The sequence below is a fragment of the Aspergillus aculeatinus genome (assembly GCF_003184765.1).
Source record: "Aspergillus aculeatinus CBS 121060 unplaced genomic scaffold BO66scaffold_16, whole genome shotgun sequence".
NCBI lineage: Eukaryota > Fungi > Ascomycota > Eurotiomycetes > Eurotiales > Aspergillaceae > Aspergillus > Aspergillus aculeatinus.
The window spans coordinates 501,771-524,557 of record NW_020291485.1 but is presented as its reverse complement, the minus strand read 5'-3'; the positions used below and the strand labels follow the sequence as shown (position 1 = coordinate 524,557).

Sequence of the window (22,787 nt, the reverse complement as noted above, 5' to 3'; positions counted from 1 at the left end):
GGAAACCGTCCCAAGGGCTAAACTCCCAAGACCCAAAACAGCGAGGGGAGGGGGAGCCAGCAGCACGAGTACCGAACTGGAACCTCTATCGTTTTCTCCACCCGAAGCTAGCGCTGTCATGTGTGAAGGTCCAATCATCCACAATGAAAAGGTGGGCAGAAAAGTTGCCGCCGGGACGGGCGGAGACCAACCCCAAGACAGGTCGCCGAGCTCGGTCGTGTAGAACGCACTCACACCTACGTAGTTGTTTTATTAACAGACCGTGCCTTTCCATAGGTGGTTCGGTATTAGAAACTTCGGCAGCACGGCTGTCTCCGAAAGACCTTGGGAGGTGAGCGACCTCTCATGCACCAAGTGTATACCTTAGTTATAGTTACACTGTATAGGATCAGTGAGATCATGACATGGTTTTTGATCGATGACACTCGAAGGGGTGGACAAGAGCTTGGAGCCCGAAGGCATCTTCACTCGAGCGAATGGAGTTACCCTTGTTAGCGAGCTGTAACTGGGCCATCAACTAGTTAAGTAACTCCGTTCCGAGGGTTACTAAAGATCATGGTTTTTCCCGGTTCTCCCCTGATCCAGACATTCACCGCCCACGGTTCCAGCGGTCGAGCTGGCAGAAGACGGCTGTCCCTGTCCCTGTGTGACGCTGAGGCTGGGATGGAAGGGAACAATCGAAGGAAGGAACCATGTCCATGCACCGGCCAGACTTTCGGCAGACCAGAAAGACTCGTCAGTAACTCCGTACGATCTGGTCAGTAATCGATTTTTTTTTTTTTTTTTGCTTGGCCTCGTCACTATTTCTTGTTTCCATCCACCGCGCCCGGGATACTCCATCGCGCAGAGAGCGCTCTTGATTCGGCAATCTCGCGACAATGCTCCACTACCCGGAACCCTTGGGGGGAGCTTGTCGACATCGGGCGCTTCTGCAATGCCCGCCCGGTCGCTGGAACAGTCCAGCTCACGTTGCTGCTTCGGATCATGAGGGACCCTACGTCAGTAGTGGACTCGACCGGACCATGTTCCTTCGACGGGAATGCACTCTCGCTGGGCTCGGTGCAGCTGCTACCAAAAGCAGGGACTTCCGGACGTTGGGGGAGCAGCGCACCTGGCGCTATTTATGGTGGACGATATTCAGTCAATCTTCTACCGTTCAGACCACCAGACCCAGAAAAAAGACTGGCTGAGCCAATGGGAACTTCTTCCAGCCACAGGTGCCTTGCTTGACAGCAGCAGCAGCAGCAGCAGCAGCAGTAGCGGTAAATGCTGGCTGGTGGTGGACGGAGGATGTCCCGAGAAGGACCTTACTTAGCCTCGAAGTATCTGATACGAGGAATACTAAAGTTCAAGGTCGAGAGAGTACTCAGTATACGCCGGCCGAGATGGGAGAAGCGTCTTTTTCTGATTGGTGGAGACATCGATTGCACAGGATGAAGAACGATCGGGCAGCCAGTTGCAGATGCAGTGGTGCAAAATGCAACTGGATGCAGGGGCTAAAACAAGGCGGTGGGCATTGGTTCTGTAACAACCTGGTCTTGCTTCAGGAAACGCCATGTGAAGGTCTGTAACGTCCCTAATGTTTTACCGGCCGGCGGCGGCACAAGGCGACGGAGAACTGGAATCAACAATTCTGATACAGGACAGGACCAGAGTCGTAGGGAGAAAAAGGATAAATAAGGGCGATCAATACCAGCGTCCATGATGTCTATAACAGACTCATGCTATGATCAAGATAGTATTGGTTTCTACGGGATACGGAATACTCTACCAATCGATAAGTATACTTTCACTGCTACTTGCTCCCCCGACGTGGCTCTTCAAGTGATACTGGTATTCCTGTAGAGCCAACAGGGTCTGGGGGATACTACACAATCCAACTGCAAGAAGACAACCAAGGGAGATAGAAACAGAAGACAGAGAGCAAAAAACAAAACAAAAAAAACAAAAGAAAAAAAAGGAAAAGCCGGAAAAAGAAAGGAGAGCAAAAAAAAAGAAAAGAAAAGAAAAGCGAAGAGAAGGGGAAGCAAAAGGCCAGCCCCACGGAGACAGTCAGGAACAGCCGGTGCCAAAACAGCCCAGCGCCAACTACTGACTCGCTAACCGTTTCGGGAACTCCCCCATCCCATCCATCTCCTGACTGACTGACGGTCGCTCCAGTCCCCCGTCGCCCTCAACCCGCTTGCCCAGCCCGTTCTCCTCTCCTCCTGCCTGCCTTACTTACTCCTACTCCTTCTCCCTCCACCCGTTTGTCTTCTTCCTTTACTCTCTCCTTCTCTTCTTCTCTTCTTCTTCCTTACCGGCCATCTTCATTCCCTTCCCTTCTTTTCCCTCCCCCCCCCCCAACCCCATTCACTCGTTTCTTGTTGTTTTTACTTCAATTCCATTCTTTCAATTATCACTATCCGCTCGCTTCAGTCGATCGTTTCACTCTTTCACGATCCCTCGATCAAATCTCCTTGTCTTCGCTTACCTTGAGCCGAGATCTCTCAGCCAGTATTCGCAACATCACATCTCGGTTCTACGCCAATTGAGATTCGATCACGGACCTATATACTTCTGTCTCTGGTTAACGAAGCCATCGATTCTTTTCGCCTCAAGCTGCCTAGGTCAGCTGTTTACATTCATCCCGCTTCTTGACTATATCAACCCCCAAATCGACGCTTCCGCGACGCGCGCTTTTGTCCCGCCCTCCCCCCCAAAGCTTTGTGTCTTCGAGTTCACCCCGTGTCTCACAGCCAAAGCGCTTCCATTCGTTTGATCTCACCACGATTCTCTCGCGCTTGACGCTGCTACAGAGAGACCGATATCTCCATTTGACTGTCGACCGGATCGTCACCAAAATTCAACCCCTCCCTACACACACACACACTTCGGAGCATCTGTTTCCACTTTGGTCGTATCTCCTTTTTCTCGTCGTACTACCTTACAATCTCGCCCAATCCCTGCAAACATGTCTTCGACAGACACTCCTGACCCTGCCACCTCCCCATGCTCTGCCACCACAGCAGTAGCTACGGCAACTTCGTCTCCCTCGGAAACCTCCACTCCATCTCCCGCCATGTCCAATGCTACTACTACCACGACTGCTCCCGCCGCACGCCGTCCTCAAAGGAAGAGTACCTTAACGCAGCAACAGAAGAACAACAAACGCCAGCGCGCGACCCAGGACCAATTGGTCACACTCGAAGTCGAGTTCAACAAAAACCCTACCCCTACCGCTGCCACTCGTGAAAGAATCGCCCAAGATATCAACATGACCGAGCGGTCCGTTCAGATCTGGTTTCAAAACAGGTTTGTGGTTTCTTCGCGCACATCTGAAGTGAAATACTGACCGCGCCGATGCAGACGCGCTAAGATCAAGATGCTTGCGAAGAAGAGCATCGAAACCGGCGAAGGATGCGATTCAATCCCCGAATCAATGCGCCAATATCTAGCAATGCAATTCGATCCAAGCAAGCCTGGTGCAAGAGACCCTTTTGGCCGGACAGGAGGCTACGGAACCAATGGGGCCTACCCTAATGAGCCGACCCCCTCTGGCAAAGTTGGTACGTTTGTCGAGCACTGGTGCAGTTGTGACATCAAGACTGACTGGCAATAGTTATTCATCACTTCACATGCCGTTCCTTAACTATCGGCAGCTGGCGCCGCATTGGACAAAACGCAATGGACCTCGTTGTATTCTATTCCCCGGAGAAAGCATGCATGACTTACTATATCAACAACGACTCTGCCGGATACAAGATCGAATACCCCTTTGCCTACATCAAGAACATCACCTTGGAGTCTGGTGACCAGACCCCCGGACCAAATGGCGCCCCTTCGCGGACTGGCGGTCTAGTGGTGGAACTTAATCGACCTCCACTGTTTTACATGGATTCATCCAATTCTGGTGGCTTTTATCAGTGCGGTGACTTCACAGAAGACCAGCAAGCAAGCCAAATTCTGGTTCACCATCTCGGAGGCCACCCGAAGGTTCTTAGCGTCCAGCTCGCCAAACTCGTTTCCCTGGAGTCATTCCAAAATCGCCTGGCATACAATAACTTTGCTATGAATCCTCCCATGTCGCCCCCCTTCATTCAACGTCCTGCCTCCCAACCCAACCAATTCGCGCAAGCTTACCTGAATGTGTTTCCCGAGACCCCCACCCACCTGAGCGTTCAGGCGGTCCGTGGTCACAAGCGGCAACGGAGTCGTTCGGTTCCGGTAGCCGTCGACTTCTCTGCAATGCAGCCGCCGCTTGCCCAGTACAACTTCTCTCAAGCCCCTGCGCATTTTGGCCAGCCAGACACAGGGATCTTTGCCCCTATTCCACAATCGACTCATCCGCTGGCCCTGAATCTGCGTATTGATACATCTGCCGCCTACGGGTTTGATCCACGAACCCACCCCATGTCAGCTACAACTACCGCCTCTCCGTCTGATTTCGCCAGCCCGGGACTTTTCAGTACCGGTGCAGGTGGTGATTCCACCCCCGTTGCTACCAACATAGGAACTCAATTCACCTTACCATTTGTCACGCCCGCTGTTGACTCAACAGTGGCACATCAGACGGCGTCCTATCCTAGTCTTGGTCATGCCGACCCTATGATTGCCAACCATTCGCCACCCCTCTCCAACATCTCACACACATCGCAAGATATGTATGGTCTGGGTAATGAGCACCAAACAAGTTACTCGGATGAGGGCATGGGGATGAATGGAATGTATGCCAAGCACAACATGACATTTGGTGTTCCTCAATCCATAGGGCTTGAAAGCAGCGCTTTTGATCTGCCCATGCACTCGATGTCTGGACACACCTCCCCCGGTGTCCAGGGGGAATTCCAGAGTCTGACACTCGAGAGTGTGGATCCTAACACAATGGCGCCCGGCTCTTGAGTCCGGCTGTACGATTCTGGTAAACAAACTTTGGCGCTTGGGCTTATCCTTTGCCGTCTTCTTCTGGTTGACATTCGAATCCATGAGTCTGGTTCAGCCCTACCCGGATGCTGTCACTCATACCTCAACACACCTCGATTGACCCCTTCAGCAGGGTAAACGAATGCCTTTCAAACTTCTTTCTGAGACCTGAAGTCGAACAAGTTCGATGAGACGGATTCAATATTTTTTACATTGTGTCCTCAGCGTGTCTTTTGCTGTATTTTTATTCTTCTGTGGGGCTGGTCCTGAGCGTTACACAGCGCCTTTTCTTTCCTTCTCGATCGCACTTGGATGCGCTTTTTTGATTCTTCTTCACTGCCCCTGACCATTATGTTTCATTTTATTCTCTTTTCTTCTCACCTCCGGTCAGGGGTGTTTAACGTGGTTATGCCAGAAAGTCGGACTAAGACGGCGACAGTTGGTTTATCTTCTATTTGTTTCTTGGATTGGCGGGTTAGGACATGTTTGCATATTCCTTTTGTGACGGTTATTTGGTGCCTTGAGTGAGGTGATCCTGTCCGATTATTATCTACCATCTCTCTTCCAACGCGAGGCTGAGACAATCTTCGCCGGGGTATTTAGAGTTCGAGTGATATTGAAGACCATTCCTCAGGGACCACCTGATCATGATAACTCAATCTTCCATGTAGAGGTTATGTAAATTGATTTGTTTCAATCCAAAGGCTATTGTGCTGGGTATCGAACTCCACCGTATCCAAGTTTACACCTAGTGAACGCAGCAAACTCATCTATCTCAAATATAGTACAGCACACAAAATCCAGTCTCCCATTCCAGGATCCCTTTCCCAAGAAATCATTGAGCAAACCCCTTGGGCACGGGCGCCTTCAACCCGCGATTGACCCGAAGATACCGCTCCACCCACATCTCCATGCGCTCCAACACATTCGCCCCCTCCCGCTGTCCCCCTGCATCGATCCCATCGCGACACCACACACTCCACGCCCCCATTTCCCGCGCCATCAGCACATCCGTCCCCAGCCGATCGCCCACGACCGCGACCTCATCCGCGCGCACCACGACCCCGCGCTCCCGGAACCAGGCCAGCACCTCCGCGCCGCAGAACGGCTTCTTGGCCACCGCGCCCCCGGGCGGCAGCCGGAACACGGGGATGGCGAGGTCGGCCAGCTGCGCCTCCAGGCGCCGGACCTCGTCGTCGTAGCGCGGGTGGCTCCCCGCGCGGTTCGAGACGATCAGGATCGAGTCCGGCGCCGTCGTCTGGTTGAAGGGCGAGGTCGGCGAGGTGCGCAGCGCCGTCAGCTTGGCCAGGATGTCCGGGGGGAAGGTCGTCGTGCGCGCCGGGCAGAGGGTGTTGTCTTTGTCGAGGATGAGGGCGCGGATTTGGATTTGGGGGGGCGGTTTTTCGAGGGGCGTGCTCGTGCTGGTGCTCGTGCTGGTGCTCGTGGCTAGGGAGGCGGAGATGGCGGGGCCGAGTTGTTCGGGGAGCTGGGTGATGGTTGGGATGGTCAGGTGCGGGAGCATGTGCGAGGGGTTTTTGAGGAGGGTCGTCACGGCTAGGTTGAAGGCGCGGAGGTTGGTGTTTGGGGGGTTCATTTTTGTGAGTCTGGGGTTTTTGGGGGGGGATTGGGGGTGGTGATGGTGGTGGTGCTTTTGCTAGCTGCTAGCTGTGGAGCTTAGCTGTGAAGCTCTTTCTTTTTTTTTTTTTTTGCGAAGGAACCAATTTCGGAGGGAGGGTTGGATGGGTGGGTGTTGGTTGTTGGGTATAGGTTCTTTTGCGTATTGAGAGTGTTGGTGCGGTAGCTGGTTTGTGATGATTGTCTGGGATTAGTTATTAGGTTGCGATAGTTGGTATCAAGTCAATTCATGTGCAGTTCTACCGACGAGTACGGTGTAAATGCGCAGATGGATAAAATTACTGGCTGGCCGTCCGCCCGCAGAGCCGCAAAACTCTCCGCCCGCCGAGTCGAGCGGGTGTGGTTGCTTACTCGATGCTCTCCCAGTCAAACATCGCCGGTTTTGTCCTTTGCAACTAACCAACCACCTCCCCTCCATCGTCGCAGGACCAACCGCACCCAATCTCTACCTTCGACCTCTATCCGACAGACAGACTCCCTCCCGGGTGATCGTTTAGTGCTCTTTCCTCCCCGCCTCCTGCTTCTCTTCTCTCCAACCAGACATCACAATGGGCAAGTTGACCAGCACGATCGGTATCCCGATCAAGCTCCTGAACGAGGCGCAGGTGGGTGGTTCTGTCCTTCATCAGCTGCGATGCATGGATTCAGCAAAGTGCCTGAGCTAAATCACATCTAGGGCCACGTTGTCACTCTCGAAATCACGTCCGGTGTCGTGTACCGCGGAAAACTTCTGGAGGGTGCGTCCCATCCTCGTGACTCCCCTCGATCTTCCTCCCTCTCACGAACCAACAAACCTGAAAGACATCGTCGCTGACTTTCTTACCTCTAATATAGCCGAGGATAACATGAACGTGCAACTGAAGGATATCACGGTTACCGCCCGCGACGGTCGCGTGTCACACTTGGATCAGGTCTACATCCGGGGAAGCCATGTCAAGTTCTTCATTGTTCCGGACATGCTGAGGTTGGTTTCTTTCCTGAATCTCTCTCTCGGAGCATTAACTGAATTGAATGTTCTAGAAACGCCCCCATGTTCCGCTCACGAGGCCAGCGCGGCCGCGGTGTCGGTCTGGCTCGTGGTAAGGCCACTGTGCAGAGAGCTCGGGGCCAGCGACGAGGCTAAGGGGATTTGTTTGATTGATGATGATGGGGATGGGAGGTGGATAATCATTGACGTTGGTCGGCGTTTGTTTCTTTTCTTTCTGCTATGGACTCCGCAACTCTTGGATCTGGGTCGGTCGGTCGGGGGGTTGATTTTCCATTGAATCGAATATACTACACGAAATCGAATGACGATTGGCCCTTGTTCTGGAGGAAATGGATACCCGGTACTAAAAATCTGTCGGAATTATCGTATACGTCCTGTAGGGGAGAGGGCAGAGGGATTGGTTTTTGGGAGCCACCGTCCGCGCGTGGGTTCGACACAAAGCTACGTACGAGTACTTTGGAGTGGGGATGAGCAGCGCCAATCGATTGCAGCGCTGCCAGAAACGCTCGTAAACGACATTATTGTGGTCCATGGAAATACGAAACGCAAGTGCAGAGAGGGAATACGAAGGAAGGCGACTGAACTTCCGCGCGCTGGCTGTCTTTTGTTCTCCTCGGCCTGCCTCCCCGCACCCGCACCAGCGGCAACTTTAAGCATCACCAACTTTTACTCTCGGGGTCTCTCTCCTCCACAATCTGCAGCGAACGAAGCTCACCAACCCCAACCAAGAACACCACCTCCAACCTCAACATGGACCCCGGCAACCCCTCCACCGCCACGAGAAACATCATCCGCAATCCGCGCCGGCTTCTCATCCTGTCGCCCAGCTCGCATTCCACGACCATCATCCCCCCTCTCCTCCACACTCTCACCGGCGCACCGGTCACCGAGCCACCATCCACGTCTACAACAGCCCTCTCTTCAACCACAACCCTCGTCGCCTCCTCCGCCGCCTCAACCGTCACCGCAACCTCGTCAACACCCGCCCCGCCCACGACGACCACCAATTTCGCCGGCTACACCACCCACCCGCCTCTCCCCATCCAGAACCGCTACTACACAGCCGACATCCCCATCTGGGTTGACGAGATCCCCCTCTCAACGCCAGCAGCAGCAGTCCCATCGCCACCATCACCATCCACAACCCCCTCCCCCGCGCAATGGAAGACGGAATTCTCCGGCCCCGACGCCCAAGTCGTCCGCGACGCCATCGGCGCAGTGATGATCTGCGTCCGCAATCCGGTGGACCATCACCATGACCCTTCATCATTTCTGCCGAGTCCGGCATCAACCCCGGGGACTACTACGATCCCCACCACCTCGGAACCAGAAGCGGCAGAAGATCGGGCGGATGTACGCGGATTGAAGGAGTTCATCCACGCGATTGGGGAGGTGCGGGGTTTGATTGAGGAGGAGAGGGGGGGCATGGGTGTTGGGGAGGTGCCCGGGTTGTTGGTTTTGGTGGATGCTTCATCATCGTCATCTCCTGCTGGCGCTGGCGCTGCGAAGGGGAAGATGAGGGGTAATGGTGGTGGTGGTGAGATGAATGGACTCGAAGTTGATTTGGATGATCATCTTGGTGTTGAGATCGATGAGCCGTTCTCCGTGGGGTGGTGGGAGGATCAATTGTGTGAGATGGGGTTGATGGGGTGGGAGGTTGTGCGGTGGTGCCCCAGGGGGAGTGGGGAGGAGGATGAGGATGCGGGGAGGAATCGATATGGAGGTTTGTGGTTTCCTTCTTTTCCCGTCTCGTCTACGGAGTACTCTGCGGGGCTTGGGATTTTTCACTCAGGGCTGACTTGTTTTCTGTCTTGTTTAGAACTGCAAGGCATGCGTCGGGTTAAGGAGGTGTTGGAAACGCATGACTGGAGTGCCGCGGAGGAGGAGACCGAGGGGTTGGCGATGAGACTCGGTAATGACGGCGACGACGACCAGGACGACCTGGAGAGACAGCTACTCGGGCTGGACGACGAGGACGACGGGGCGGCCGGGTTCGATTCCGAGGTGAATGAGTTGGAGCGCGAGATGGTCGGTCTGCGCATGGCGATCGAGCGCGGCAGCGACGATTACTTCGTCGAAGAGGATGAGGCGGACGAGGAGCTGCGGGTGGATGCGGTGGAGGCGCTGCTGCTGCGCATGCGAGCGATCAAAGGTACGTACCTAATTCTTCAATAACTTTCTGAGCCATTCCTGGCTAACCGGATAATCAGATATGAGCGACGGGTTACCCAAAACGGAACGGAAGCGATTCGCTGCCAAAGCGGTGCGCGATATCATGAAGGACTTATAGCACATACACCATACTCCGTATATACGATATGATATGGCATGGCATGAGAGGATATGGTCAAAGTTTCCTACATATACAGTACTGTACATATGATATCTATTCATGAAACCTTAACGTACACATCCCATAACAGTCAACGCCACACACACACCGTAGGTACCGCTACTGTTGCACAACAGTACAGCGCAGCGCAGCGCGGCGTAGCCTTATTATCGTGATACTGCGTGATACATGCAGTGTCTCCAACCTTGAACTCCGTACTCCGTCCTCCGTGCGGAATCCTCTCCGGCAAATCTCGGTCACGTCGCTCGCTCGCCCCCCCAAATGGCCCACCCAAACCCAGCGCCCAGCACAGCACGCCCGCGGACCCATCATTTCTTCTTCAAAGCCTTGCGTCTCTGAGCAATCATATGCGTGTAGAGAATATACGAGCCTGTATGGTTACCGCAAATCCATAATTAGCATCACCCATTCCTCCCCCCGGGAAGTCCAAAGACAAGGGGGCAAAAAAACATACCAGGCACATAAACCCCCAGCACGACCACCAAAAACCACCAATACACGGGGCTCACCGCGGCCGCGGGCCTCAACGCCTGCACCACCATCACACACTCGCTGCTAATGCCCAACGGATACAGCACGTAGAAGGTGTTGTAGCGCAGCCACGCCCACCACGCCGGCACCCCGAGCCCGGAGACCTGGCACACGAAGAACCCATACCGAATGCACTCGGTGATGCCCCAGGCGCTGAGGCAGCCCAGGAACGCGTAGTCGCCGGTCTGCGCGCCCGCAACGGTGGCGGTGGCAGTGGCAGTCGCAGAAGCCCCGACAATCCCGCCCTGGAAGGGGTACATGATCCCCCAGACCAGGAGGATGCGGCTGGCGACCTGCATCGCGGTGGTGGTGACGGGCGCGCGCACGAGGCCCGCCAGGCTGTGGAGGATCTCGAGCAGGGCGAGCGATTGCGTGGCCTGCAGGAGCGGGTAGACTTTGTGGAAGATGAGGGGCGGTGGCGTGCCCGTCGCGAGGAGGATGAGGCCCTGGACGGTGCAGGTGGCCCACAGGGTGAAGTTGAGGGCGTTGTAGAGGATGAGGTAGGGTTTGGTGAGTGGGGATGGTCGAGAGGTTGTGGCCGCCCTGGTTGGGGGCTTGGTGGTCGTGCTGGTTGACATCCTTTTTTGACTCCTTTTTTTGAAGGTGAATTGGTGGTTGTGATGGTGTTCTGATGCTGGTGAGAAGCTATGTTAGAAGGAGCTGTACGGGGAGGAAGCGGTTTGTGTTTGGAGTGAGATGTGTAATTGGAACGGAATGAGGAACTGACATTCAATTCCAGAGACGTCAACGCTCAGGTTGGGAATCGGACGGCCGGAGTAAGTAGACCGGTGGGCTCCAGGGTGCTGTCTGCTGACGTTGAACAGAGGGCTGACTGGAGATCTGCGATGACACCCCTTTAGGTTCTACTGTAGACTGCCAGAAAGAAAGATTTAACAATAGATCTGTTGATCTGTTGGGAGCGTTGAGCCGAGGTCGGGTTAGGTAATCACCCTCCCCCGGATTTTCCAATCCAGACTGATGGAACCCTTGGATCTCAATCAGTCTACAAAACTACCAGACAAGCGTAACGCTTGACGCATGCAGATGCTACAAGCATGTTCTCTACATCCAACCCCGTACCAAATTCTCCTGGCAGCATGACCTCATATAAAGTGCATTTTTTTTATAAACTGGTGACATGAATAAAAAATGAGCATGCTTGCACGTTTTCCCTTCAGGCATGGATGGGTCTTTGCGAACCGCCTTCCAGCTGCTCTCCATATTCCGATCATAACCAAAAACTGAAGAAATAAAAATAAAAACAAATTCTTCCTATAACAGACACTCAAACATACTCGCTAATAAAGGACTCCAGATGCAACCTGCAGCGCGTAATGGGAGAACTAGCCTCCTGCATCAGTCGCAACGTAGCTGTATCCGTCATCCGCTGCTAAACAGTTTCGTGACCGTACAATATCATGACATTCGTGATCCTCATCATCGCTATTGCAAAAATTGTGCGAGAAAGGTATACCACTGAGAAGGAAAGGATGGGATAAAAGCAAGGGCAAATGCTTCAGGTCGTCTCCCCTGGTGGGGGAAACACAAACAACAAAGAAGGAAAAAAGCATCATGATGACAACGGCGGGAAAGTACGAACGAACAGAGCGATGCGATCGCTAATTGCTGTGCTGTGAGTTTCATAATCATCAATGCCGGCATATATCATCGTTTCGTATGGTGTCTTCCGTCATTTTCAGAGCCGTAACACGTCATCTAATTCGCACGAATCACAAGTCTTGAAACAAATTTGTTCGACAAACAATCGAAGTCGTTGCGGTTGAACTTGGTACTGGACCGGCCACGAAGATAGCTCTCTGTTGTTGGACGTTAGTCAACCAGCCAGACGAACGAGCGCAAGAAGGACATACCAAACTGAGTCACGTGCTGGCGGACCTCAGTCATCGTCGTACACACGTCAGGGTTCGAGTGCAGCAGGTGGTGGTGTTTCGTGGTCTCCCAGTCCGTAAAGGCGGGAAGCTTCTGTGAGATCGCCTGGAATAGGCCAACAATGACGCCAACAGGGGTGGTCTCCATATCGTTGCAGAATTTCTCCACTGCAGCAGGTTCCTAAGCGGGGGGTTAACTTATGGTTCCATCACATTCAAGTTCAAAACTACTCACTGGAGTACGGTAGTGGCAGTCAAATTGCATTTCCTCCCAGACTGCGAGAAGGATTGAGGCCAGGATGAAGATGGTGGGCCAGTTCTTCAATTTGTCGCCGCTGTAGACGCTCGAGTAGAGGCTTGATAGCTCCTCCAACACATCCTTCTGCAACTCGCGCCACATGTTTGCCATGGCACACTTGATTTGGAAATTGATCATGACTGGGGCCATCGTCTTGCCCTTGAACCTAGATGTTGATGAATCGATCTTTCCAGGCATGCATTGCTCCTCGCCCAGACCTTCAACCATAGTCACGTGGAGCGTTAGGTTGTAGGCAATGATGAGTTTCAAGGCCTTGCGAATGACCGGCAGCTTCGTGCGGTAATAGTAGCGGAAAGCGGTCTTCAGCATCTGTGTCAAGAAAGGCGTGCCCTCGAAGTAGTCGTCGACAAACTTCTCAAAGGTGCCGTTACCATCGATGTGGCGATCGAGATATTCGGAAAGCATAGCGTGGGAGATACCCTCCATTCCAGCAGACAATTTGGCAGTTTCAACCTCGAACTGAGTCGGCTCTCGGTGCATGCTCTCGACCCAGTCAACGCTGAAGCATTGCTCGTCACGCACATACACCTCACGAGCGTTGATCGGGAGAATCTGACCATAACCGTGAGTGATGAAGAGGGTTGTCTCGTGTTCCGAGAAACCCTTGATGTTCCCCACCGAGAATCCAAGGGAGATGTGGCGCTCATAGTCTGCTTTCCAGTCCTTCATGAAGTACCCGATCTCCTTGATGTCAATGCGGGTGCACGGAACCTGCCACAGACGAGCATGCGACGGTTGACAACCGGCGCAAGGTTCACCTTTGTCACACTGGTAGTAAACAAGTCAGCAAGCACAAACCATACTCGTTGAGTTTGCATTGAGCCCTTACAGTCTTCTTGAGGAACTTGCAACGCAGGCAAGCTCTCAGCTTCCGTATTTCGCTGGCCTGCTTCCGCTGGTCGGGCTTGAGCGGACCCTTGCGCTTGCCGATTCGCTTCTCGGTGGTCTCCGGCTTTCCATTCTGCGTTTGCTTCCGGACCTTGGTCTCGGCGGTCTTCGCAGCAATCGGGCTCTTGCGAGAAGGCTTTCTGCTCGGGGGTGAAGCAGAAGATGACTGCGAGGCGGCCGATCGAGGAGAGGTCGGCTTCTTCGAAGGCACCGGAACGGGCCGTACGATGTTCACAGGGCTGACTGCCGTGGGCGAGACTGAACCGTGCGAAGTGTGGTCGTAGGACACACGCCGGGTCAGGCTGTTGTTGAAAGCCGCATCGAAGTTGGTGTCAGAGCCAGGAGAGTTGATGGGATTGGTGATCTCAACAAAACTGCCGTAAGACGTTGAGTAGGAAGATTCTGACAAGCTTCTGTCGTGTAGCGTCTGCGTAGGATTGATGAAGAATTGATCTGGATAGGTGAACTCGTGAGGGCGCCGGGTCTCGATGGTGTTCCAACCGTTGTCGCTGCTCGAACTGGTCAGAGACCGGACCTCTAGATAGGTGTCGGTCGGTGAGCTGCTCTCAAGCAGATTGTGCGGCGCCGCATAGGAGGTCATATCCGGAAGACCATGGGGGGCCGTGAAACCTATGAGGTCGGCCTGGAAGTCTTGATAGGGAAATGGCACCATCTCCACTGGTGCGGACAGCGACAAGTAGGGCCCATCCAACAGGCTCGTGCTCATATGGTCATGGGTTGGGGGCATCAGATCCACGGGCGAAGAGTGGAGGGGCATGCCATAGCTGGCGGTAGCGTACTGAGGGGCGGACGACGCTTCCTCTTGAGTGTACTGAAGGTGGGGTTGCAAGTGCTGCCCGTGGAATTGCCAGTCGACGATCAAGTTAGGGTCTGGGACTACCGACTGATCATAGGCGTGACCGCTGGTTTGTAAGGGCGAGATATCTCGCGATCCATCGGGTCTCTGGGAGGGCTGGTGATCCACTGCCACGGGCCATGGCGTCGCCTGGAGATAGTTCCTAGAGTCGTAGTCTAGGCCAATGAAGCCGTCACTGGATAAATCGACGTTGGACATCGTGACAGCTGAGACTATTTACCAAGATAGAGAGGGAATAAAGGAAAGGAGGGCATCAAACAGATTTCGTTAAGAGGGAGACTTTTATCCCAAGAAGCAAAGGAAAGAAAGAGTAAGGAAACCCGGAACAAGCAAGAGGATAAGTGAAAGGAAACGTGAAGAAGAGGAGAACGAGGTGACAGGAGAAACCGAGCGATAGACGGAGGGGGGAAGAGGGGATGAATGGATGAATGGATGAATGGAGAAAGCAAGACACACAGATAGTAGTTAAGATAGAGACACAAGAGGAGACACACACACACACGCACGCACACACACACAGAGAGGAAGACACACACAAACAGTTGTGGGTGGTACAAAAAACAAATAAGAAAGAGAAGAAAGAAAAGGAAGTGGATGATGGGATGGAACAGCAGCAGCAGCAGCAGCAGCAAGCAGCAGCTGGGCGAGATGAGCCTGAGGAAGAGAAAAGCCCAGAATCAGAATCCGGGGGATGCAAAAGACAATCAAATGAGCCAGAGTAAAAAAAGGCGAAGGCGGGCGGGCGGATAGCATGAGGCCATGGCTTTTTGAGAAATTAGAGAATTACTGATAGTAGTCTAGTCAATTTTACCAGGCTACTCAGAAGGGACTAAACAGGTGGGGATGGGATGGGATGGAAAGCCGTGGTGTGGTGGTGATTGAAAGGGAAAAGCAGTGGGAAGTGGAACTAAGCAGCACTAAACAGCAAGTGAAGCACACACACAGACACACGTCCCCAGCAAAAGAGAGGGGACTCAAAGCAGCGGTGAGGCGGGAGTTGCAAGAGTTACAAAGTGTTGCGAAGAGTTGCGAAGAGTTGCAAGAAGTTGCATCGGCCGGAGAATACGCTAGGGAGTCCTGGGAAGGAGGCTTCATCCCCAACCCGGTTTAGTCGGAGTAATTACCACGTCCCTCTTCTGCTTGCTTCGACAAATCCATACCTTTTTTTCTTAATTTTTGTTTTTGCGCATACATTTCTTTTTCGCACTTGCCTTTTTATAATTTCCCTTATTTTTGTTTCTTTTCTTTCTCCCTCTTTACCATCTAAATTATCACTTTCTCTAGAATGGAATATGTCAGAAGATGATGACGATGTTTGACACCATGACCCATCTCCCGTCGTCTCAATTGGCGTGCTCATTATTGCTCACGCCGGCTACGATGACCCTGAAAGGCCTAGTCCCCCCCCCTACCCACTCTCTACACTTACATACTTTCTCGTTACTTACATACAGTAGTCGGCTTTTCGCTTTTTTTCAAGACTGACTGGGTACAGAGTAGACCCTCTCCGTTCAACAAAAGCAAGAAAGAAAAATTCAGTTTGATCCGGTTCGGCATCACCGTAGATTCGCTCGATTGACGAGTCTCATGATTATCCTTCCCAATCGCCTCTGGGCAAGCGAAACCTTAGACGATCTTGCAAAAGCATTGCCGGTAGGCATGGAAAAGCACAAGACGCTAGTCTGATTGATGGGGGAAAGGGCAGTACTAGTCGAACACAGACATGCACCGGCTGCATTTGTATCTCGTTGGCGCACCACTTCCGACGAAAATCACAGTTACTTGATTTGCCCACCTGACAATTGGTTGCGTTCAGGGTCGCACTAATAGGTAGAAAAAGGGCTTGATATCCATTCATCTAGGTACGGTAGCGGTACCCAGCACCAATACTACTACTGCTGCTACTATCACTACCTATACAACCTTTATCTTCAAGTGGAAATTTATCAACAATGATGGATGGATGACTAGAATTCTGGAGGCTCAAAACTAATGACCACGGTACGAGACGGAATTTTCCGTAGGCGAGACACGGGAGCAACATTCGGGACAGGAAGATCAGTGGAAACCGGCCAGATCGGTTGGGAGGGGCCTCTATTGACTAAGGCAACACGATTATTGGCATGATGGGGCAGCAGCTCCGATCTTGCTCGGTCGGTCGTGGCAATAGTTAGTACTCAGATGGGCCGTTGTTCGGAATTGGCCCCGCAGCCACTTACCTACCGTACTAGACCAGAAGACAGGGCACAGGCGCACTCCGCGCCGCCTGTTCAAACTCAGCCACCTCGCCGGATGTATGTATGTGCTGTATGTATGTACTGTATTATGTAGTTTCCATCGATGATTCCATAGCAGGTGGTTTCATGAAAAGGACATGAAAAGGTCCGTGAAAGTTGTAGTAGGCCCTGCAGCGCAACACAATCTATGACTGGAATCAGCTAAATACTTACTGAATTGAAAACACTGCCTACTGCCTGAATGGGCATATCAATACTCAGCACTTTCCCAGGACCTGGTCATAGTACATTAGTCCTCACCTAGTCCCGGAGCTAGGTAGATCATGGCCATCATCCAATGATACCCAGCGGACCTGGTCAATCAATGGTGCACACATGTTGGCTCCGTTGCCAACAAGGTGGCTGACTGTACATGAGCTCCAATCAACACGACCATCTGATAGCATTTCAACTCCCATTAGCGGCTAGGGATTTCGAGAGCACGGAACAGAAAAAGAAGTCTTCTCTGCATCGGTCCCTTGATCAGGATAATGAAAGATCATGATGAAGCCCGTAATAATCACAATGATAAGAATAATGACTATGGCAGTCACGGTCTCCTCCTACTGCCTCCCCATCAAACCCCTCCGGAAGCTTTAACATATGATAACTGTTGTGCACAACCGTTAGGCATATGCGATCTCGCGCTGCGTTGGTACGATCTGCCTACTGTTACTGTAATGTACATCTCTGTGCTGTCAGGATGTTGCTCGACGCTTCACGCTGGGTACGTATTTCTCCATCGCTCTCTGGCTGCCTTCGGCCCATTCTAGCACAAGAAATCAAGGAAGAGAATTCCATAGCCGCCAGCACATGTAATAACTCATTTCGGCGTCGATTCGAAGCGCCAGAATGACCTATCCAAAATTGATTCTCAACAAAAAACTTGTAAGACCAGGGCAGGGCACTGTCAACGCCAGCAGCATTCACGGGACCGTGTGCGCAAAAGTCAAAACGGTCTTGGCCGAAGCCCTGGGACTAGTCATGTATGTATATTTCACTAGAACTCGACCTACAGAGTCTCTCCCTACAGCAGGTGGTACCGAGCCAGGCGTAAGGAAACGCTCTGCATATAGGCGGGTATGAAGGAAAGACAAGGCCCGTGGGCTCCACTCCCGAGGGGGGGGAAGGGGACGCTCGACAAATCGATGTGCCGGCTATGAAACAATCAGTCTCATTGAATTTTTGACTCGCAGCTTTGCCACGCCAGCCCGGCTTCACGCAAGAACGTCTCCAACGCGGTGTCGCTTTCGGCAGCCAGCGAATTTTCTAGCGATGCGCCGCCGATTGCCGGCGATGGGCGCTTAAAAAGGCAACCCATTGAGTTTTATAATTAGCACATCCACACAACCTTAGCTCGGACTTGGTGCTGTTAGGCTAGATCCAGAAGAAGAATGACGATGGATTTCCTAGTCAGATGGTCAGTGCTTGAGGGCCTTGGGGAATTAGTACTCCGTAGTCAGTGGTTAGTAGTTATCGGCAGAAGTCGAGACAGCAGCGATCGATTAACTTTAAATCCTATCCGAGTCAATCCCCAAGCAGACGACCGAATCGAATGCTCTTGATCGGTTGGTTCCAGTATACCTGCCAGCCAGATGACTTTCAAGCACTTTCAAGCATGAGAGATGGGCCCAATCGCGGCTGTAACTGTGAGCCTCCATCAGATTGGTTAAGATATGATGGATGGTCTTCGTATTGTACTCGAGTAAGTTATTTGCCGGCAGGGGATCAATTCGAAGTAGTAAGTTAGCTACATGTAGGATTAAGAATCAGGCCGGAATGCTCGCTAGCCTCTCTCGGTCAACCGAAACGAAGATCCATTCCACATCCGCGATGGCTGGAAGACATGGAACGAAAAGATAGGGGTGAGCGGAACGTGTCAGTTGAGTCAGTGACTCAGTGGTCTCGACAGTGATATTATGATACTATCTCTGCCCAGCCCTGAGCTCGATCGAATGAAAGAAAACCGATGACTCCAAGTAATCTACGCCAGAAGGGAGGCAAGAAGGAAACGAATCCAACAAAGAAGATGTAAAGAGCAAGATGGGCTGAACTGCGCACTTGGCTTGTTTCCGCAACTTGACCCAAACTGGGGCCTGAGGGGTCAATCCCGCCAGCCATGGCAACCCCACCACCACCTGACCAGAAAAGAACAATGGTTTTCCTGAATGGCGATAACAGAGCTCATCCATTGGCAAGGGAAAAGAACAATTCAAAAGCTATCAGGAGCTGGATCAATTACCCTTTTACTACTTGAAACAAAGAATTAGAAACTTAGAGATATAAGTCCCCAAACCGGCCTGGTCAAGCTAGCTTCCCATGCCGATCGTGATCGCGGCTTCAGGGAGACAGCGGCGCAAAGTTCGTTTTACTACCGCCAACCAAGCACCGAAGCCAGGAAACACGCAAAACCACCCCATCCGGCCTAAGGTCTCATCAAGTGGTCGTTCATCTGCTGCGTCTACAACGACTTCTACTGACCATCAGTCATCGCCGAGACCCAACGACGAAATGTGCGAACCACAAGTGCAACCCGGTGTGCCGGTTCTCTTCACCACGCCGCCTCTGCTCCTAGATGCTTTGGTGACGGAAACTTCCGAGGTCCAAGCGGAGACGGTCAACAAATGTCTACCTTTCTTGAAGGGCATTCACAGCACCCAGAATGGCCCTTTCAACCGGTTTGGCGTGCCCGCCCTCACGAGGGATGAGCATGTAGCCTATTTGTTCGACTCCCTAGAGGACTACCCAGAGGGGTTCGTTGCCATGGATGCCAGTCGGCCCTGGCTGGTCTACTGGGCCCTGGCAGCTTTGAGCCTTCTAGGTGAGGATATCAGTAGAGTCCGCGAACGGTGAGTAGAAAACCTGTGCCCCTTATCTCCAGTCCTGTTTTGGGCCCGTGTGCTTTGTTGCAGATGCCGGATGGACCTTGGCCGAGTCCGGGGCAGATCCGGTGCCCAATAAATCGAGCGCCTACTGAGACTCATCGTTCTTGCTTCAGTGTTGTCAAATCATTCATACCCATGCAAAACCCGACGGGGGGCTTTGGAGGTGGCCATGGTCAATTGTCCCACTGCGCTTCGAGCTATGCTGCTGTGCTTTCCCTTGCGATGATCGGAGGCGAAGAGGCATACAACTTGATCGATAGGGAGAAGATGTGCGTTGTCGAGCTCGTCCACTCTACTTGGCCACTGGTGTATGCTGCTGACCTCGACTCAGGTGGAGATGGCTTGGGAGACTGAAGCAGCCCGATGGGGGCTTTAGAGTCTGCGAAGGTGGGGAAGAAGATGTGCGGTAAAAGCCCCCCCTCCCCCTTCCGGACCTAGATCCCTTATTTTGCGTACATGCCATGCCGTACTGACTGCCAACTCAGCGGCGCTTACTGCGCGATGGTCATCATATCACTACTAGATTTGCCACTTATTCTACCCCCGGAAGCCGAAGCCAGACAACATGGTCTGGAGACGTTCGATAGTTGCCTCTCCGCATACCTCTCTCGATGTCAGTGCTTTCTTCCTTGAACTGACTGCGCTAGGCTAATCCCGAACTCTAGGTCAAACATTCGAAGGTGGGATTTCCGGAAGTCCCGGGTCGGAGGCACATGGCGCCTATGCATTCTGTGCTTTGGCCTGTCTGTGCATCCTGGGCCAGCCTGAAGTGACCGTGGCGAGGTGAGTAGCGTTTGCTTTTCGCTCCTCTTCACTCTGAGTGCGGCTAATGGTGGCAGGTGCATGGATGTCCCTCTTCTCCTGTCCTGGCTCTCTGCTCGACAGTATGCCCCTGAAGGCGGCTTTTCGGGGAGAACCAATAAGCTGGTTGACGGATGCTACAGCCACTGGGTTGGATCTTGCTGGCCATTGATCCAATCCGCGCTCGACGGAGCTCAACCGGCTGCAGGGCCCAAACAGAGCTCTGTGGGCAACCTCTACAGTCGGGAAGGCTTGACCCGATATATCCTTGGGTGTTGTCAGGCCAAGTTCGGGGGTCTTCGTGATAAGCCTGGAAAGTATGATTTACCTCCGGAAAGTGTTGTCAATGGCGCCTCTGCTGACTGAGAGACGTGAAGACATGTAGATTCGTATCATACCTGCTATACCCTTGCGGGTCTAAGCACTACACAGCATTACCACTATCATACAACTCGCAGTGTCTCCAGCAAGGAAGACTTCGCGTCAGCTTTCTCATGGCAATACACTTCTCCAGTCACTTCTGACGGCGATTCAGCTGATGTGAATGTGTTTGACGAGAACGACAAGGTTGCAGCTCTTCATCCGCTTTACGTGATTCCTCATGCGGCTGCGGAGGGAATGCGCCTGTGGTGTGAAAGGCAACCAGTAAATGTGAATTAGCCAGCCTGGGACTTTGGGAACATCTTTGGTTAATCGAGTGGGGAGATGGGGCGCGAGTGACTGTCAGATAGTTGGAGTGGATTTCACTTGTACAGTACAGTACATCTACCTTATACATGCACGTAAGAATCAGCTTAAGATTAAGGGATCTGTGTGACCGCTGAGGTAAATTGAGGGGGGAATGGGGTGTATCCAGAAGGACGTGCCCTTGAGCAGCCACGCGGACTGACAGACGAAAATGAAATGGCAGTGAGGATTGATTGGGGGTCGCACGAACTGTTTTGGTCACCTTGACAAGGACTCGACTTCAGTTTTCTGTACCACCTGAGCTGCCCTGCAGCACTGCTTTTCTCCATGTGCAGACGGTCCATCTAGTTCATTCTAGCTTTTCTGGGCGTTTTCCAGACCAGCCCCTCGTCTACCCCTCCATTACTCATCATCCTCCGTTGATGAGAGCCGCCTTCCTCTTTCCACTTCCCCCTGGCTAATTTATATTTTGAGCGCCAAAGGAAGAGAAAAGAAGACAAAGACAACTAACTCCCAGGAGCTTGGGCTCCAATGACAGCCAGCAGACACCCCTCGAAGATGCAACTCAGACGGAGCAAAGCATTCTTTACTCGCAGATCGCAGAATTGCAATGCCCGGGGCAGCCAGCGGGCGACTTACACCATGCACAGACAGACCTGCTGCAGCCCGCCTATCCGTCATATCAAAAGGAGGGGGGAAAGATGGGGGGCGCTCAAGAAGGAGGGGAGGGGGGCGGGCAAAAGGTCAGTTAGAATCAATTTCTCCGGGGTGGCGCTGAATAAGAAGGAATCTGCTCATGTTACTCTGCAAGGTTGACCTCCCTCTCTTTGCCCCTCGTGTCAAAGTGGCATGGATTCCTTCTCCCCTCCCCCGGCGCACGAAGCGTCATTGCCAACTCATCAGTGCATCCGCAATGCCTACCTGTCACTCAACGGCTCCAATCGAGGAGAAAGCGGGCTGGACCAATCCGATGCTGCTTTCCTGTGTGGCCAATCTACGGAGTAGATCCTATCCGGAATCTAGTCACGCAGCAGTTGATACATCGAAAGTGGTGTGCTCCTTGACTCCCTTCGATGATGATGATGATGATGATGATGATGATGTTGTTGTTGTTGTTGTTGTCGTTTTAATCCCACTCCTGGACCGCGGGGTTCAGTCGTATCTGCTATCAGGTTTACTCTGGATTGGCTCCGGGAGAGCGGTCAACTTACACTAAGCGGGCTACAGAATTCGGATCGTTTACCGAGTCGTTAAGAATCGTGATCGTCTACTAGTATTGACCCGGGCAAAGAGGGGAGGGGAGCCCAAAAAAAGGGCCCGCCATTCAGTCCAATCATGGGCTTCAGTGTTGTTTCCTCCACCAGCAGCCAGCGATCATCCATCCATCCCCTTTCTTTCCCCCTCTCCATGTACAATGGAATCACGGCTTCCTTCTGGGCATTCTATTGCCAGGATTCATCTGCGCGACATGAACCCCTTGTTCTGAAGCATCATTCTGCATTAGCTGGATTCCACCGCACCTCCTTTCTCGTGGGTTCTTTCTCCCGCCCTTCCATTACCTTCGTTATTATTTACTCGACCGGGCCACAATTGTGGATTCACAATGCGGGGTTCGAGGGGCCATCGCTCTCACTCGAAATCAAAGATGTGAATATGCTATGGGGAGGAACCTTGCTCTATAACCCAAGGAAAACATCGTGACCCTAAACACAAAGGGGGGGGAGGAAAAGAGCTGCGCTTACTACAGCAATGGACC

At 52.6% G+C, this 22,787-nt stretch overlaps 8 protein-coding genes across 8 annotated transcripts; 4 read left to right on the top strand and 4 right to left on the bottom strand.

Moving 5' to 3' along the window:
• The first annotated feature begins 2,744 nt into the window (after window positions 1–2,744).
• Window positions 2,745–5,048, top strand: BO66DRAFT_54299 (homeobox domain-containing protein). Its single transcript, XM_025653384.1, has 3 exons — window positions 2,745–3,294; window positions 3,349–3,548; window positions 3,602–5,048. The coding sequence occupies exons 1-3, from the start codon at window positions 2,954–2,956 to the stop codon at window positions 4,879–4,881; spliced, it is 1,821 nt and encodes a 606-aa protein (XP_025505451.1). The 5' UTR covers window positions 2,745–2,953; the 3' UTR covers window positions 4,882–5,048.
• Window positions 5,049–5,737: 689 nt separating this feature from the next.
• On the bottom strand, window positions 5,738–6,496 carry BO66DRAFT_371604 (phosphatidylglycerophosphatase; the record flags this gene model as incomplete). The annotated part of the gene is made up of 1 exon (XM_025645456.1): window positions 5,738–6,496. One exon carries the CDS (start codon window positions 6,494–6,496, stop codon window positions 5,738–5,740), a length of 759 nt encoding a protein of 252 aa, XP_025505450.1.
• Window positions 6,497–6,909: 413 nt separating this feature from the next.
• On the top strand, window positions 6,910–7,865 carry BO66DRAFT_390859 (putative small nuclear ribonucleoprotein SmD3). Its single transcript, XM_025647112.1, has 4 exons — window positions 6,910–7,142; window positions 7,214–7,274; window positions 7,372–7,501; window positions 7,558–7,865. Exons 1-4 carry the CDS (start codon window positions 7,086–7,088, stop codon window positions 7,658–7,660), a joined length of 351 nt encoding a protein of 116 aa, XP_025505449.1. The 5' UTR covers window positions 6,910–7,085; the 3' UTR covers window positions 7,661–7,865.
• A 302-nt stretch (window positions 7,866–8,167) lies between these two features.
• On the top strand, window positions 8,168–9,913 carry BO66DRAFT_347112 (adaptin-binding domain-containing protein). The gene is made up of 5 exons (XM_025644608.1): window positions 8,168–8,804; window positions 8,859–9,003; window positions 9,046–9,248; window positions 9,345–9,677; window positions 9,736–9,913. Exons 1-5 carry the CDS (start codon window positions 8,276–8,278, stop codon window positions 9,813–9,815), a joined length of 1,290 nt encoding a protein of 429 aa, XP_025505448.1. The 5' UTR covers window positions 8,168–8,275; the 3' UTR covers window positions 9,816–9,913.
• Window position 9,914: 1 nt separating this feature from the next.
• BO66DRAFT_390857 (protein tyrosine phosphatase-like domain-containing protein) lies at window positions 9,915–11,255 on the bottom strand. The gene is made up of 3 exons (XM_025647111.1): window positions 11,137–11,255; window positions 10,333–11,043; window positions 9,915–10,248 (listed from the first exon to the last, which is right to left on the bottom strand). The coding sequence occupies exons 2-3, from the start codon at window positions 10,985–10,987 to the stop codon at window positions 10,187–10,189; spliced, it is 717 nt and encodes a 238-aa protein (XP_025505447.1). The 5' UTR covers window positions 10,988–11,043; window positions 11,137–11,255; the 3' UTR covers window positions 9,915–10,186.
• A 982-nt stretch (window positions 11,256–12,237) lies between these two features.
• Window positions 12,238–14,695, bottom strand: BO66DRAFT_54243 (Zn(II)2Cys6 transcription factor domain-containing protein). Its single transcript, XM_025653383.1, has 2 exons — window positions 13,447–14,695; window positions 12,238–13,385 (listed from the first exon to the last, which is right to left on the bottom strand). Exons 1-2 carry the CDS (start codon window positions 14,578–14,580, stop codon window positions 12,492–12,494), a joined length of 2,028 nt encoding a protein of 675 aa, XP_025505446.1. The 5' UTR covers window positions 14,581–14,695; the 3' UTR covers window positions 12,238–12,491.
• Window positions 14,696–18,603: 3,908 nt separating this feature from the next.
• BO66DRAFT_371591 (CAAX farnesyltransferase subunit beta RAM1) lies at window positions 18,604–21,358 on the top strand. The gene is made up of 7 exons (XM_025645455.1): window positions 18,604–19,507; window positions 19,657–19,812; window positions 19,875–19,949; window positions 20,029–20,156; window positions 20,209–20,326; window positions 20,383–20,661; window positions 20,722–21,358. The coding sequence occupies exons 1-7, from the start codon at window positions 18,978–18,980 to the stop codon at window positions 21,002–21,004; spliced, it is 1,569 nt and encodes a 522-aa protein (XP_025505445.1). The 5' UTR covers window positions 18,604–18,977; the 3' UTR covers window positions 21,005–21,358.
• On the bottom strand, window positions 21,006–21,752 carry BO66DRAFT_390852 (uncharacterized protein). The gene is made up of 2 exons (XM_025647110.1): window positions 21,282–21,752; window positions 21,006–21,113 (listed from the first exon to the last, which is right to left on the bottom strand). Exon 1 carries the CDS (start codon window positions 21,710–21,712, stop codon window positions 21,494–21,496), a length of 219 nt encoding a protein of 72 aa, XP_025505444.1. The 5' UTR covers window positions 21,713–21,752; the 3' UTR covers window positions 21,006–21,113; window positions 21,282–21,493.
• Window positions 21,753–22,787: the final 1,035 nt, after the last annotated feature.